The sequence below is a fragment of the Falco rusticolus genome, chromosome 10, assembly GCF_015220075.1.
Source record: "Falco rusticolus isolate bFalRus1 chromosome 10, bFalRus1.pri, whole genome shotgun sequence".
NCBI classification, from domain to species: domain Eukaryota; kingdom Metazoa; phylum Chordata; class Aves; order Falconiformes; family Falconidae; genus Falco; species Falco rusticolus.
Window position 1 is genome coordinate 36,225,591 of NC_051196.1, and position 13,835 is coordinate 36,239,425.

General features: G+C 42.4%; 1 protein-coding gene across 1 annotated transcript; it reads right to left on the reverse strand.

Annotated features, from left to right (window-relative positions):
• Positions 1–726: 726 nt before the first annotated feature.
• Positions 727–13,383, reverse strand: EIF2S2 (eukaryotic translation initiation factor 2 subunit beta). Its single transcript, XM_037402517.1, has 9 exons — positions 13,235–13,383; positions 8,379–8,559; positions 7,347–7,450; positions 6,167–6,302; positions 5,760–5,860; positions 5,176–5,324; positions 4,224–4,280; positions 3,098–3,183; positions 727–2,360 (listed from the first exon to the last, which is right to left on the reverse strand). Exons 1-9 carry the CDS (start codon positions 13,247–13,249, stop codon positions 2,185–2,187), a joined length of 1,005 nt encoding a protein of 334 aa, XP_037258414.1. The 5' UTR covers positions 13,250–13,383; the 3' UTR covers positions 727–2,184.
• Positions 13,384–13,835: the final 452 nt, after the last annotated feature.

Consider the following 13,835-nt stretch of genomic DNA (forward strand, 5'->3'; position numbering starts at 1 on the left):
CATGCCTGCACGCAGACCCAAGGCCAAGCTACCACCGCAGTCTGTTACAAACTCCATCCTTAAGCTGCTTACTTAGATTCAGCTTAAGTACAAAACTTTTTTTGCCTCTGAACACAACTGCACTTCAAACTTACATCAATCTTACCAGAAGCAAGAGGCATTTGTGTTCATACACTTGTAGTAACCATACTCCTTTTTGAATGTACACTGGAAGGCGTTGGTTTTTTTTTAAATAAGAATCAAGCAGTATCTGCTTGTAGACACAGAAGACTTCATGCATCAATGAGGTTGTTCCACAGCCAAGAGTACAGCTCAAGATGTTTCACTCAAATACTAGCCATCAAAACCAATGCCTTCAGGATTTCACGTACAGACCCAGAATACATCTATGAAATATAAAGCTCACCTGTGAGCCAGGAGAGCTCACAGGTGATTGATTCAAACAATCATTTATTCCTTTATTAATTTGGCCTTTTTGACCCAAATATGCTGAAGTAAAACTTTGTATTTAATACACTATAACAACAGCACCAATTCAAGGCCATACTGTATTTTAAGTACGTTAAAGGTATGTGACCCAGGACAAAGCAAGCATTTAAAAATAGAAAGTATCATTGTTTAGCTACTTCAGTGTCTGAAACAAAAAGACAACAAGCACTTCTCCAGAAAGTTTTACCTCCAACAGAACGCCTATTTGCTAGAGAAAAAACCAAGAATACAACAACGTTACAAGAGGCACTGATCCTGGCTTTATTCACTTAAAGACACATCCAACATTGTTATAGCTCACTTGAAATTCAAAATGCTTTTAAGAAACCAACCATAAAACCTTGATTTTTGCCTTACAGTGCTGTCAGGTTTTCAAATAGCAAGTGACTTCCCAGCAAGACTGTGTTCTGTATTAACATACATACAAAGATTAAAACTTGGTAGAAACCCTTCAGTTTCTTATATTTGATGAATTGCATTCAGAATGACCACCGTTTTCCCTGAGGAGGTGGCTACTCTGCTTACCTGCAGGGATGGGTGCCCGGGGTCCTGAGCTACTGCATCTTATCCTGACCCTATGCCATTTTGGCATCAAATGAAAATTGTCCCCCCTTACAGTACTCAACAGGGACTTCACTCCCCGTTTGCATCTTTGTACTTGGCAGCTGTAACAAAATTTCTACAGCACTAGAAACACTAGTTAGGACAGCACTATGCATGTCCCCCAGAGATTACTGATACTGACTGCTAGTGGACAGAAGTGCATGCTATGATCAAGAAGCATAATGTGTTAATTTGGAACTCAAAACTACTTGGCAGTATCTTCTGTAAATTCAAGATTTATGTAAAGACATGTATTGCAGCCATCATATAATGATGTTACTATATCCATTTTTTTCTGCATTTAGTTAGATTATTTTTAAAGTGATGAAGAGTGCAGGACTTAAGAAATATAAACATTTCTCTATTAGAAATTGCAAAATTTAGTACTATGACACTATGAAAACTTACAATACAGTTTATCAATTCTATGTTAAGATTCAGCATCAATATGCTGTCTGATCTATCTCAGAGCTACATTCTGCCAAATTAAGCAGTATCAAAATGTCCTGATGTCACTTTCTGTGCAAAGTGCATTCCCATACAAATGTGGCTATAAAAGCATGAGCAGGTCTCATGTTGATATATCATCCCCCCCGTCTTTCTGTGACTGCTTTCTCTGTTTAATGACAGCCTAACCAAAAGTAAGCTTGTAATGTAAAAGCAAAACAACCATTATCTTGAACTTTATTCTGGGTCTTGGACATAGTTCAGTGTCATAATCAGCACAACACCACATCAACCATTCCCATGAGCTGTCTAAAGGAAAACTGAAGGAAAAATCCAAAATCGAAGACACTCACTGTTACAGTATCTTTAATTTATCTTGTGTTTTACAGAAGTCTGAATGGATTAAAAAGCACCTCCTTTCCCATCACGTTCCTTACAGTTGGTAAAATATATTCAATGAGCAAATTATGTGAACAGCTTGAGGATCTGCATCTTGCAAGGATTTCACAGACCAATCAATCAAAAGCCAAATTTCTTGTAGTTTTACAATCTTGTTTTAATACAATGGTAAATCCACTCCAACTGTAAACCTGTCCAGTCATATCTCCCCAGAACACTTTGCAAAATCCAGTGTTGATTAGCAAACTAGTTAGCTTTGGCACGGAGCTGTGCTCTCTTGCCTGTGACAGCCTGGAAACCAGTTTTGATGCTGGCGACGGAGCAGCGAGAGTGGCAGGTCTCACACTGCAAGAAATATAATCTGGTGTCCTTCTGTAGGATTGTGTCTGGTGACCGACATGTATGACAGGTGACATACTCCTCTGCAGAAAAGGAATTAAGTTGCAGTTAAAAGATAACGCATGATCAGCAGACAAGTCACCACTTCTTCAGCCTTAATTTAACAGTTGTCTTGAAAGGGTGCTCAAATGCATCTACTGACTTAGAAGTGGCTTACTAAGAAAAACACAGAGGCTGAGGCAACCTAACAATTCCTCCTAGTTCCCAGGTTCATAAAGACTAGGTTTCACATGGTACATTATGCACCAACACTGCCATTTTAAAAACAGCAACAACCAGTTAAGACTTCCCGCTGGTGTTCCGCAACTTCCTCTGCTGAAACAGCATTCCCCTATGTCATTGTACAGCACAGCACTAAAGCAGGACTTTTTTGTTACATATAATCTCAGAGTGCTTTGACCAGCAGTGACACACACACCATATGTGTTAATGTGTACAAAAGACTAAAATTAACAATTACTGTTATTTTCTATAGCCCTCAAAGCCAAGAAATGAAAGTCAGATGAAAACAAGCAATTCTCAAACGCTCTTACTGTTTTCCTTGGTATGTTTTAGTGCAGGACAGAGTATGACCTCTGTGCTTATTATAAACGTGGCAGAACCACCTGTTACTTGCATTATTTCATTATAAAGCTGCAGCAAAGTTGTAGCGTCTTAGCAGACTCTCCACAGCATGCACATACATATGGGCCATACACGGGTCACTGGTCATCAAAAGGGGCCTGAGAGAAATCTGGAGCGCAAAGGCAGTTATACTTACTGATATATCTTCTCAAGACATTTTCTATCTGTTTTTGCTGGAATCTTCCTTTGATTACAAGTTGGTTGTTACCATCTATTGAGCCACTAATTTAAAAGAAAAAAATAATTATTTGGTTTGCAGAAGATGTCAAGCATTAAAACTACTCAGGAACATGAAGCAAGATAACGATGCATGCTTCAGGAGTAAGCCAGCATTACTTTGTGGATAAAAATACAAAATTCTGAAGGCACTTAAAAAAACCTATAGGAAGATTTGCCCAAGTATAGCCCTCACTGCAGTAAAAGCAAACTCCAGCAGAGATCAGCCTCACAGTCAAGCTTCCCAGTCAGAAGAACTTTACAGAATTGAGAATTGACACCTGCTTATCTCATAGAAGTGACCAAACAACTCCCTAGTAAGATGCAATGAGTGATACGATCCTCTTCTAACCATTCTAATGTAGCATGTTGAATGTTTTTTCACATTATGATTTCCAAGTTCTTAAGTTGTCTGGAGCTGAAGTGACTCCAAAGCCCAATCAAACGGGCATCTGTTGCACAAACATTGCGATTAGGCTCCTTGATTCTCTGCCTACATATAACAACACTGCAGTCTAGAACAGAGAAATGAACAGACAACAAGTAGTACACTACCACAGCACGAGATCTTCAATAAAAGGCATATGAAATCAACACTTTTTTATGCTGACAGGTGGGTTTAACTGCAGCATTAGACAGAATAACTAGCTACAGGCCCACAAGACCTGCCATTAGGCACAGAGGCATTCTCTCTTCCCTAGCTATTTATCATCTGCCTTAGGCTGATATGAGCCACAGAGCCACCCTCACCAACTACGACAAATGGTTCTGCTATCAGAGCATCTTTGAGAAAGGTCCCAAATAGGGAACTGAAATCCTTATCCAGACTGTTCTCTGGGAGTTATAGTTTGCCTCTGTACCTCTTCCCTAAGATGGTATCTCTCCAACCACCCAGCACAGCATCCAAGTCCAGGGAAGAAAAGGCCGATGTTCGCGCACATACACACAGATCTAAACCCAAGAGTTCTATTTTTTGTCAGATAACGTCAACTACGTTGGCGTTGCGTCCTACATGCATAAGCATATACACAGCCCAATAGCCTTACCTTGTACCCAATTCTGCCAACAAAAATGCCAGAAGATGTTTTGGCTGACGATGTAATCTAAAAATAAAGTAAGGATATGTTTAACCTTCCCCCAGTATATTTATACAGGACTGGCAAGCTAAAATGATCTTAAATTACCACATTTAAAAGGGGGCAGTGCCATAGTATCTGCACCAAAGAGCACAGACAATGACCGAGGACACCAGAAAGCTGAGCAGTCCACAAAAAAACCCTGCACCACATCTGCCCCCCCCCCCAAACTCACAATTACAGTAACTATTAAAAATAAGTTGTTTATTGAGATTTTCCATTCATACTCTCCCATCCCTCTGCCATTTCCTGAAAAGTGTTACTAGTGACCATTAAAAATTCACTTTAGTATACTACCCAGATCCTCAGCATGATTTCATCATAACTGTTTTCTGGCACACTTTTGAAACAAATCAGATATACATTCCCAGAATCACCCACAAAGAACTGCCCTGACAAGAAATAATTAAGACATAGAAAGCACTGCAGAAAACCGTGGGAAAAAAATTACTGAACTCCACATCGTTTTCCAAGAGAATAGTATTTCTAGTCAGTTCAAATTAGAAAGAACTTTCCCTACCCAAGACCTGCAAATAAATCACACTGGTGACCAAGCTACAGACTTGACAGAAGCCAGTGAACTCACAAAAACAATAGTTTAGTTTCAGTCCATGAAGGCGACATAGCAAGCCTATCATTTTCATAATTTAAGTATAAAATAAGGAATTATCTCAATAAGTCATCTTCATAAATACCTTCTCAGAGAAATGTAGAGGAAGTGAGCGGTATGACTGAAACAGCTTTCAGTTTACTTCTGGTTTGCTATAGCCCTTTGCCAGAAACATGCATTCAACACAACAGCTAACAGCACAGGTAAGCACATTCATCTGCTATTCCTGGGAAATCTAAAGAGGAAACTTACAATTTGCAGATATCTGTAAAGTTGACAAAAGATGTTTTCTTGGTCCCTACTCTTACAACCTGTGGAGGCTTCATGACAAATTTTCGTTTTTCTCCAGCTACCATATCTGGGTTTTTTTCCCGCATGATGTTAAATACTCTATTGAGCAGCTACAAAAAACAAGAATTCACATCAACGTATCTTGCATTTCTCAAATAAAGTACATCAATTCTAAAACACCTTCAAATACCGTTCACAGTGAATTGTAGATTGTCTTTGCCCTTTAGCATTTCCCCGTATGTTTTTGAACACACCCTTAAAAAAAATCATTCTGATAAATGCAAAATATAAAAGCTGTTTCCCCAAGGGTTTACTTCATCATCTACAAGCACCTCAGCCTATTTGCAGAGGTCTTTTAACTATCACTAATATTGCCCTATATGAAAATTAACTGTGATAGAAGATGCGCTTTGTTATTTTTCTGTTCATGAGCTTCTGACTACAAGTCTTAATTTTAAGTTGGAAACAGGACACAGGAGCATAAGGCCCTGCTCTACTGATGCATGTCAATACGGAAAATATTTTTAAAGTATTTTAAACAGTACCTCATCATATGTGTAGTCCCTTTCTGAGCCTGCCCACGCAGGTCCTGACTGAAGGCTAAAAGAAATTCCATCGTCTTTTTTGCTGTCTTCATCCTCAAAAGCTGCAAAGAAAGTTGTTTTGGATTCATTAAGAAGAAAAGAAACGTTATTTAACCTCATGCTTACACCATTTCTAAAAGTACATCGAAGAAGGTTCCAATGTGGACACAAGTCTCTGCTTGCCTGCCTACAAGGGTATCAGCACTTACGGAAAATTTATACAGTGCTTTTTTAGAACATTTTTCTGATAAATAATTAGTAGTAAAGGTAACAACATCAATTTTGAAACAAAAAAGGCACCTGAACAGAACTTATTCACCTACAACATTTCACTTTCAACACCTCACTGAGCTAGGTTATAGTTTTACCTTCATCCTTCTCCATTATCTCATCTTCATCTGGAAACTTCACATTCTTCTTTTTCTTCTTTTTATTGCCCAGCATGATATCAAGGTCATCTTCAGGTTCTACTGCCTCTGGCACATCTCCTTCAATTTTCAAGTCCTGAAAAGAAATAAAAAAGACTATAGTTTACAGTATTGAACACAAATCTCCATTGCACAGCATGAGAAATAATACTTGTAGCACACTATACTAGATGAATACTAGTATATATAGTATATATATTGCTCGTACTAGTAATACTAGATGATATATACCACAGTCTTGAAACGTAACAGATAAGAACGGAACTAAAGCACACTGAAGAGAGCACTGCACTACTACCATGAAGCAGAGCTAGATTTTTATCTTCTGGTCTAACTTCTGGCTTGTCAAGAACAAGGTCACACTATATTGACCTAAAGGCCTCACCCACTTTACAGCATAAGGGAACAAAACACTCCCCATGCCAGGCCATAAGGTAAGGGAAAAGCCATGCTACCTGCAGCTAGTCCAAACTATCACAATCCTGCACATGCAGAGAACACAGATCAAGTATTCCACCTATCTGCAGCAGATCAGAAGGACATTTTCTTCCCCAAAAGGCAAAATCTAAAGATGATGGTTTACACATAATTTATTTCTCAGTTCTCTAGGTCTCTGAGCTTGCCAGCTACGCTGACGTGATACAAAACCACAACTTGGTATAAAACTTGAGAACAGTAGAAATACCTCACACACCTTCTGGAACACAGAACAGTAGCCAATCATTTCTAAAGAAAATACCAGAGTAAAACAAGATTTCTTTATTTGAAGGGCTGGCCTTTTGAGGACTACTCTGTGCATGACTTCTGACATCCATTTAGTTGTTTCACCGCAAAAGACAATTAGTCTTGATGCTAGTCAACCCTTACTACAGACTGCAGAATTACTTGCTCATTGTGCAAATCTGTTACGATTTTTTCACTTCTGGGCAAAAAGCCCTGCAGGAGCAAATGTTCAGCAGAACCTACTATGTATGAAAAACACAGTGAAACATAACTTTCATTATTATCTGCACAAAGACACAATGACAGACTCAAAACAACTCCTGTGCTGCCAATCCCAAGAAAATGAAAGCAAAAAAATTTTCAGCCATAGCAAGATAGCCTAGTTACGTAAACAAACCTTTACACCTTCTTCTGCTTCATCTATATCGAATATCTTTTTTGGTTTTTTCTTCTTTTTTTTTTGATTGAAGAAGTTTAAGTCATCCAGGTCATCTGTTGCATCTAAAAAACAAAGGATTGCCAAAAGAAGCATAACTGTAGAAACAGTTTAGACATTAAGGTTTCTAATTTACATCCAAATCTTCAAAACATTACAGTAAGACATAATCAACGATCTGTAGCCCCTACAGATATCCTTCAGGTTTTAAAGAGGTCATTCCCCTCCTACCCCCAAATACTGCAGTACCATTTTACAGTTTCTGCATCTTCTAAATGCATTTTATCATTTTTTTAAGTGCTTAATCTATCTTTCTGCTGTGCAAGAGAAACTAGCTACTTTTGTCATTACAGTAGAGATGCTTGAAAAAAACTAAAACTGTAGGACAAAGGTGTAGTTTCTCTGGTCTACTGCAGCAACCAATTTATAGCAGTCAAAAAAACTGATTTAAGTTAACAGCATTCCCAAATCAGGTCATCTTGAAATGACACTGGCCTCAATTTAAAAAGCAAGGTTATATACACAATCACAAGCTTATTTCCTGAAAGATTCTGAAGAACACTCCAGTTCTCACATTCACAGCTGTCCAAAAACTAGAAAACCTTTTAAACATATTTCTGTTATTCACACTATTGTTTAATTGTTCGAATGAAAAACAGCTATAGTTGTGGAATTACTGCAATAACTGCATGTGAAGATTTAAAAGTTCTTGCTAACTATTTTAGGGATTCTCTTTTCACTGCCTCACACAAAAGACTCCGAGTCAGGAAAGTGGAATTACATAAGCCACCGGTAGCTTGCTGGATGTTTGTGAATGTGATTTCAAGCAGGAGGCAAATACGCCCTTCAAGTAAGTAGAGTATTAGTCACAAGCCTCTAAACAGACTAGGGCCACAGCATTATACACTGCGATGCCAAATTCTTGAAACGGGGCTTGTAGTTTCAAGATACAGAAGGACTACTTTTAGGAGCCTATCTGCTGATTCACTTTACCTTTCTTCCTGCTGTCTTCTTCATCTGCTTCAACATCTTTGTCTTCTGTTGGCTCTGGTTCAACTTCTTTTGTTTCAGATTGTTGAGTCTCTTCCGCTTGTGTATCTCCCCCTTCCTCATCCAACATAAAGGGCTTCTTTTTCTTCTTCTTCTTCTTGCTCATAGTGGGATCGAAAATCATCTGTAAAAGCCAAGAGTTCCTTAGCAGCATAATAATCACCTAACATTTAATATTTGTAACACCTTCAAGCTTCTCTCAACATTCCCTCAGTTACCCAAACTGTTCCTCTGTTTCAATCTCAATTAGGGATTTTTCTAGATCTGTAACAATGTAATACAAATTAGCTGACTCAAAACAGTGATAACACAGGCTTCTTTAAACAGGGATCTTGTCCCAAGGAAAAACCCATGTGACCAATTACAAGAGAATATTGCTTGACACTTAGCTTCTGCTACTTGGCCTATAATAGTCCAAGCTTCCTGCCAACTATTTATTAGCTGAAAATACATTAAAGCTGTGAATCTTAGACAGACTAGCTACCAGCTGCTTCTCCATTTTACTGACATTATGGACTCAAGTTCTGAAGTAGGACCATGTGAAACTATCACTGAACCACTCAGCAACAGAAAAAAAAAATTAAGCACACCTATACCATACAGCTTATACCACATATCAGCTACACTTTGTACTTCCATGTCCAAGACACATTAATTTCCAAATTTATTAAAAGGCAAGATTTACCAGCACTCTTGACAAGAATGCTCTGGACTAGGGAAAAACCTAGAAGGGGGCTGGTGATACAGCAAGATCTGTATCAGCTCTCAACACTATGAAGTAGCACAGGTCTCATCCTTTTCCCCAGCAGGTGGGAAACTGAACCTCAGAGACCAAGTGGTAAAAAGCTGTTAATGACTTTTTTAACCAACAAAGAAGCTTAATTCACCTGATCTGACTGAAGAAGGCACTACCCCAAGACTAATTTTTAACCTATTCATCATCTGCAGATCTGAGATATTTAACACACAAGCTCTTCAGTTTTCCAACACAGGAATGCTTTGTACTTTTTTCACTTAAGATGCAAGTTTGACATCATAGCTTCTGGTCAGTTTTGTTACATCCATCTGGCCGTATTTTCACACAGTAGTATATCTCTAATACATCAAAATTTTAAACGCCAATGAGACTCTCCAGTTTTTCTTATGCAGTGATTGAAGAGTGTTCTCACAGATAGTTAAAATTCACCATCTGAAACTCCCTTACTTATGAAAATAACACTTCATCAAAGCAGCACTTCTCCAACTTCTCGATTTGTTACACCCTGCAAGTTTGGCGGTTTCCCTCTCTCCACAACACAACCTTTTCCTCACACTTCTCATTCTCCTACACACAATATTCATGTGATATTCTTCCATTTTTCTGAAACTTATGCTTCATAAAGGCTCTATTGAAGGCAGTGAACTCCACATATGGGTGTTCGCAGCAGAGTATCCCAAAGTGTCCACATATATGGGACACTTAAGCTTGCAGCTTCCAAACTGCTGAAGCGTGTCTTTAGTTGTACACAATGCACTATATTTTTAAAAAAGTTCTCCTAGAGGGCTTTGCTCTAATGCTTAGACACATGTATGACTCATGCTCTTGTAATGCACAGTAATCAAAGAATATGCACCTGTTACGCTATCTGCTGGCTTCCTCTTGTAACTTCTACAGTCTGGTGAAACAGCAGGAAAGCTGCCTGCACTAGCAGGAGTTCACAGCTTTGGGAACAAGCACATGAACACCGTTTTCAAAATCATGACTCACTTCAATGAACAAGCTTCACAAGACTCCAAAGAGTCTTGTATCTTCTCACACGATTAAGCAAACATAAGGTTATGCTTAGATGGGGCATAGTAATTTCTAAGAAGGAACCAGCCCACCCACTCCAAAGCACTCTTCTCTTTGTGAAGAAAAATACATCTTTCATCCTGGACCACCATAAAGCACATCTTGTGTCTACCAGAGACAGAACGTGTCTTCAGTAGCACCACATTAAACTGCAGTTAACACACAAGGACAACTTCTGGATCCAGGAGATTGTTTTTTCAGCATTAAAACTATGTAGCTGGCCTGGAACACAGCACTGCTCTGAAGGTCGGCTCCATCCAGTCCAGTCAAACCAAGCTTTTGCAAACCTAAGACCTAGTCATAACATGCTAAGTGCTCTCAGGAAACTAATGGAAGAGTTCCACAACCTCAGAAGATCTATGCCTGAAATATTTTTTTTCATTAAGGGCTTCAATGAAAACTAAGGAGTCAAGGTCACACATGCTTCAACAAGTCATGATGTAAACTGACCAGCCTCATAACTAGGCTATTCTGTGTTTTGACTTTCTGAGCTAGATGTTTCAGAAGTTTTTGTTCCTTTTCTGTATTCAGCACATTTGATTAGTCAAAGCATTATCATACCATTTAAGCACTGAAAAACTGTACAAAGTTGCAGACCCTCCACGGAAGAGATTAGAGGCCCCAGCCCAAATATACCAAATCCCATGCCTTCCCCGTGTAGAAACAGTTATAGATTTCCATTCTGTTTCTGCTCTCAGAGCCAAATTCCCTTATGGGGTTTCCTCTTCTGTAGGCCACACAGTTCCTTCTCACATCCAGTTCCATACACCTACTCCTTATTTCAAATGCCTAGCCAGTCAAAATCCCAACTTACAGAAAATTAGCAAGTGAAAGAACAGAGGGGAAAAAAACCAGAAAGCATCAATGCTTCGTAGTCCAAACGCAATTCTCCAGACAGAAGCCAGCATTAAAGTGCTGTGACAGTGACAAATGATGGGGATTCAAATAGAAGTTGCAAATAAATCCCATTTCATTAGCTGTAATAAATGCAGGCATGTCTACAAAGCAGATAGCAACTCTGCACTGATAAAAGTTAGTTCAGATATCCTTATACTACACTGAGCTGAAGCCTCTGATAGAGTGCAAAATTATTAAGACCAATCTGCACCTAAACCCTCAGGCAGCTCAAAATATAGCATCCTCTATTATTATTTCCTGGAGCTTCATAAAACTACAGGGCCGGAATAACTCTTGGGTATCTAGTAGGATTTGATATCTATAGTAGGATTTTAAATAAACCGAATAGATGTTAACAGACTGCTGCTTCTTGCAAATAGGGCCTGTGTTGCCTCTGCCGTGCCACACTTCTGGGCAGCACTTGGACAATAGATGTTTCTACCGGGGCATTTTGTTTTGTATACAGCCCTAAAAAAATTGAAGCTACAGTCCAATACCAGAAAACAAAGTTTTCCAACATCTACACCAGTTTAAAGTGCACATTTGTCTTCATGCGTCTTCACTCCCCTCAACCTTAGAGGATCACTGGCTTTAAAAAGTTTCACCAACTTAACGTCAATAACGAACTACTTGGCTCCTAACAACCAGATATACAGAAATTCTGGCAGGCATGCACGCTCACCCACTCTCACAGACACACTAGCCAGAAGATCTAACAGCAACAGTTTAGTTAACAGTTTAGTTGTGATATCTGCTACCATTTTAATTCTCAGTCAGTCTGCTACATAAAGCAATCCAGAGGTGTAACTTTACTGAACTAGATATTCCTGGTATCTGCCTCAATGTCAGAAAAAAAACCAAAAACACATTAGGCAAAAAAAAAAAACAATTTTACTGACACTTCAGCTAAACCTGAACCAGGAAAATCCAGATGAACGCTCTATGGTCTTACAATCACCTGGGACAGAAAGCATCTAATGCAAGGATTCCCATGTCCAAATTTCTGGAACCAGAGTAAAACCTAGACATTAGAACTGCAGTTCCAAGGACACGATTAGGCATAAAAATGCAGTACATTCATTCTAAGACGTTAAAGCAGCTAAATAAGTCAGTCTCAGCCTCCATTAAAATAGTTAGTAATTATACTGGCTCTCCTTTATTACATAGGCCAAATTATGACTTGCCTGTCTCCAAGGCCAGATTGATCACTTTGCTCAGAAGGAAACAAGCCACACTGGTATTTTAAACATCAGCAGAAAGAAGATACAAGACCAAAAGCAGCCACCTCACAGACTCAGCCAGGGCAGTTTCCCACAGGCGATGCAGTCATGCATCAGGGTGCATATAGCCTCCTACGTGTAAAGCTTTCCTTCTCCCCGCGAGAACAGCTGCAATGAGGTTAGTAAAGACGCCACACACCTATAACACTTCAAAAATGTCTCAGAGACAGACGTATGTACTTTCCGGAAAGTGTGCCTAAGCAGCCGCCGCCGGCTGCGGGAAGCCTGCCGCTCGGGCTCGGGCAGCGGCTGAACCCTTCGCACCGCCGGAGAGGCTCGAATGGCGATGGAGGGGCGGCGGCGGGGAGACCTGCCCCTCGGCCGGCCCTCCCTCGGCGGAGCGGGCGGTGGCAGCACGGGGGCCGCTGCCTGCCCACGGTACCGGGAGCCAGGCCGCACACCGGCCCGGCGGCCGCTGCCTGCCCACGGTACCGGGAGCCAGGCCGCACACCGGCCCGGCGGCCGCTGCCTGCCCACGGTACCGGGAGCCAGGCCGCACACCGGCCCGGTGGGCCCCGGTGGCGCGCGGAGACCGGGGAAGCTCCCGGCCCTTAGACCGGCCTCCGCCCGCCGCACCGGCAGCTCCGGGACGGCGGCGAGCGGGACCGGGGCGGCGGGAGCCACGCCGCGCCGCCCGCCCCAGCAGCGAGGCGCCGGCTGCGGCCCGGGGCGGAGGCCGCGCTCGCCGCCCGCCGCAGGCCTCAGGCCCAGCCGCTCACATGGCGGCAGCCCCGGCCGCAGCACAGGCCTCGGGCGCGGCCCCCCGGAGGGTGGCGGCCGCCGGGTCTCACCTCATCGCCCGACATGGCTGCGGCCGGACGCGGCGCGGTGCGGGAGACGGGCGGAGCGGCGGGCGCTCAGGGACGCGGCCAGCCGATGCCCACGACCGCCGCGCTCGCCTCTTGCATCAGCGCTCCCCTCCCCCGCCGCGCCGCCCGCGCCTGCGCCGCCCCGCCGCCTGCCGGGAGTTGTCGTTCCCCGGCCGCGCCTGCGCGGAGCGGAGCGCGGGGCTGGCCGTGCCGCGGGCCCTGCCCGGGTCGGTGCCCTGCGGGGCTGCGGGGCGCCACTGCCGGTGCGAGGGCCGGCGGCGGGACCCGGGCGCCCCGGGGCGGTGTGCTCGGCGGGGGCTGGCCGCTCGCGGGGCGCCACAGCGCTGTGTCCGCCATGGGCAGGGCAGGCCCGGGCCGGGCCCAGCGCAGCCTGCTGGGCTCGGGGTATCCCCGAGGATGGGAACACCGGCACCGCTCTGGGCAGCCTGCTTCACCACCCGCACGGCAAAAACGATTTTTCTATTTTTTAAGTAGAATATCCTGTATTCCAGACTGCGCCTGCTGCCACTTGTCACCCAGAAGGGTCTGGCTCTGCCCCATTTACCCCCTCTACAGACACTGA

Excerpts from the sequence above, each read along its gene's own strand:
- EIF2S2 (XM_037402517.1), bottom strand. Across the intron at positions 5,325-5,759 it reads GGGACTACACATATGATGAG|CTGCTCAATAGAGTATTTAA; the intron begins GTACTGTTTAAA and ends TGTTTTTTGTAG. Across the intron at positions 3,184-4,223 it reads TTGGCAGAATTGGGTACAAG|TGGCTCAATAGATGGTAACA; the intron begins GTAAGGCTATTG and ends CTTTTAAATTAG.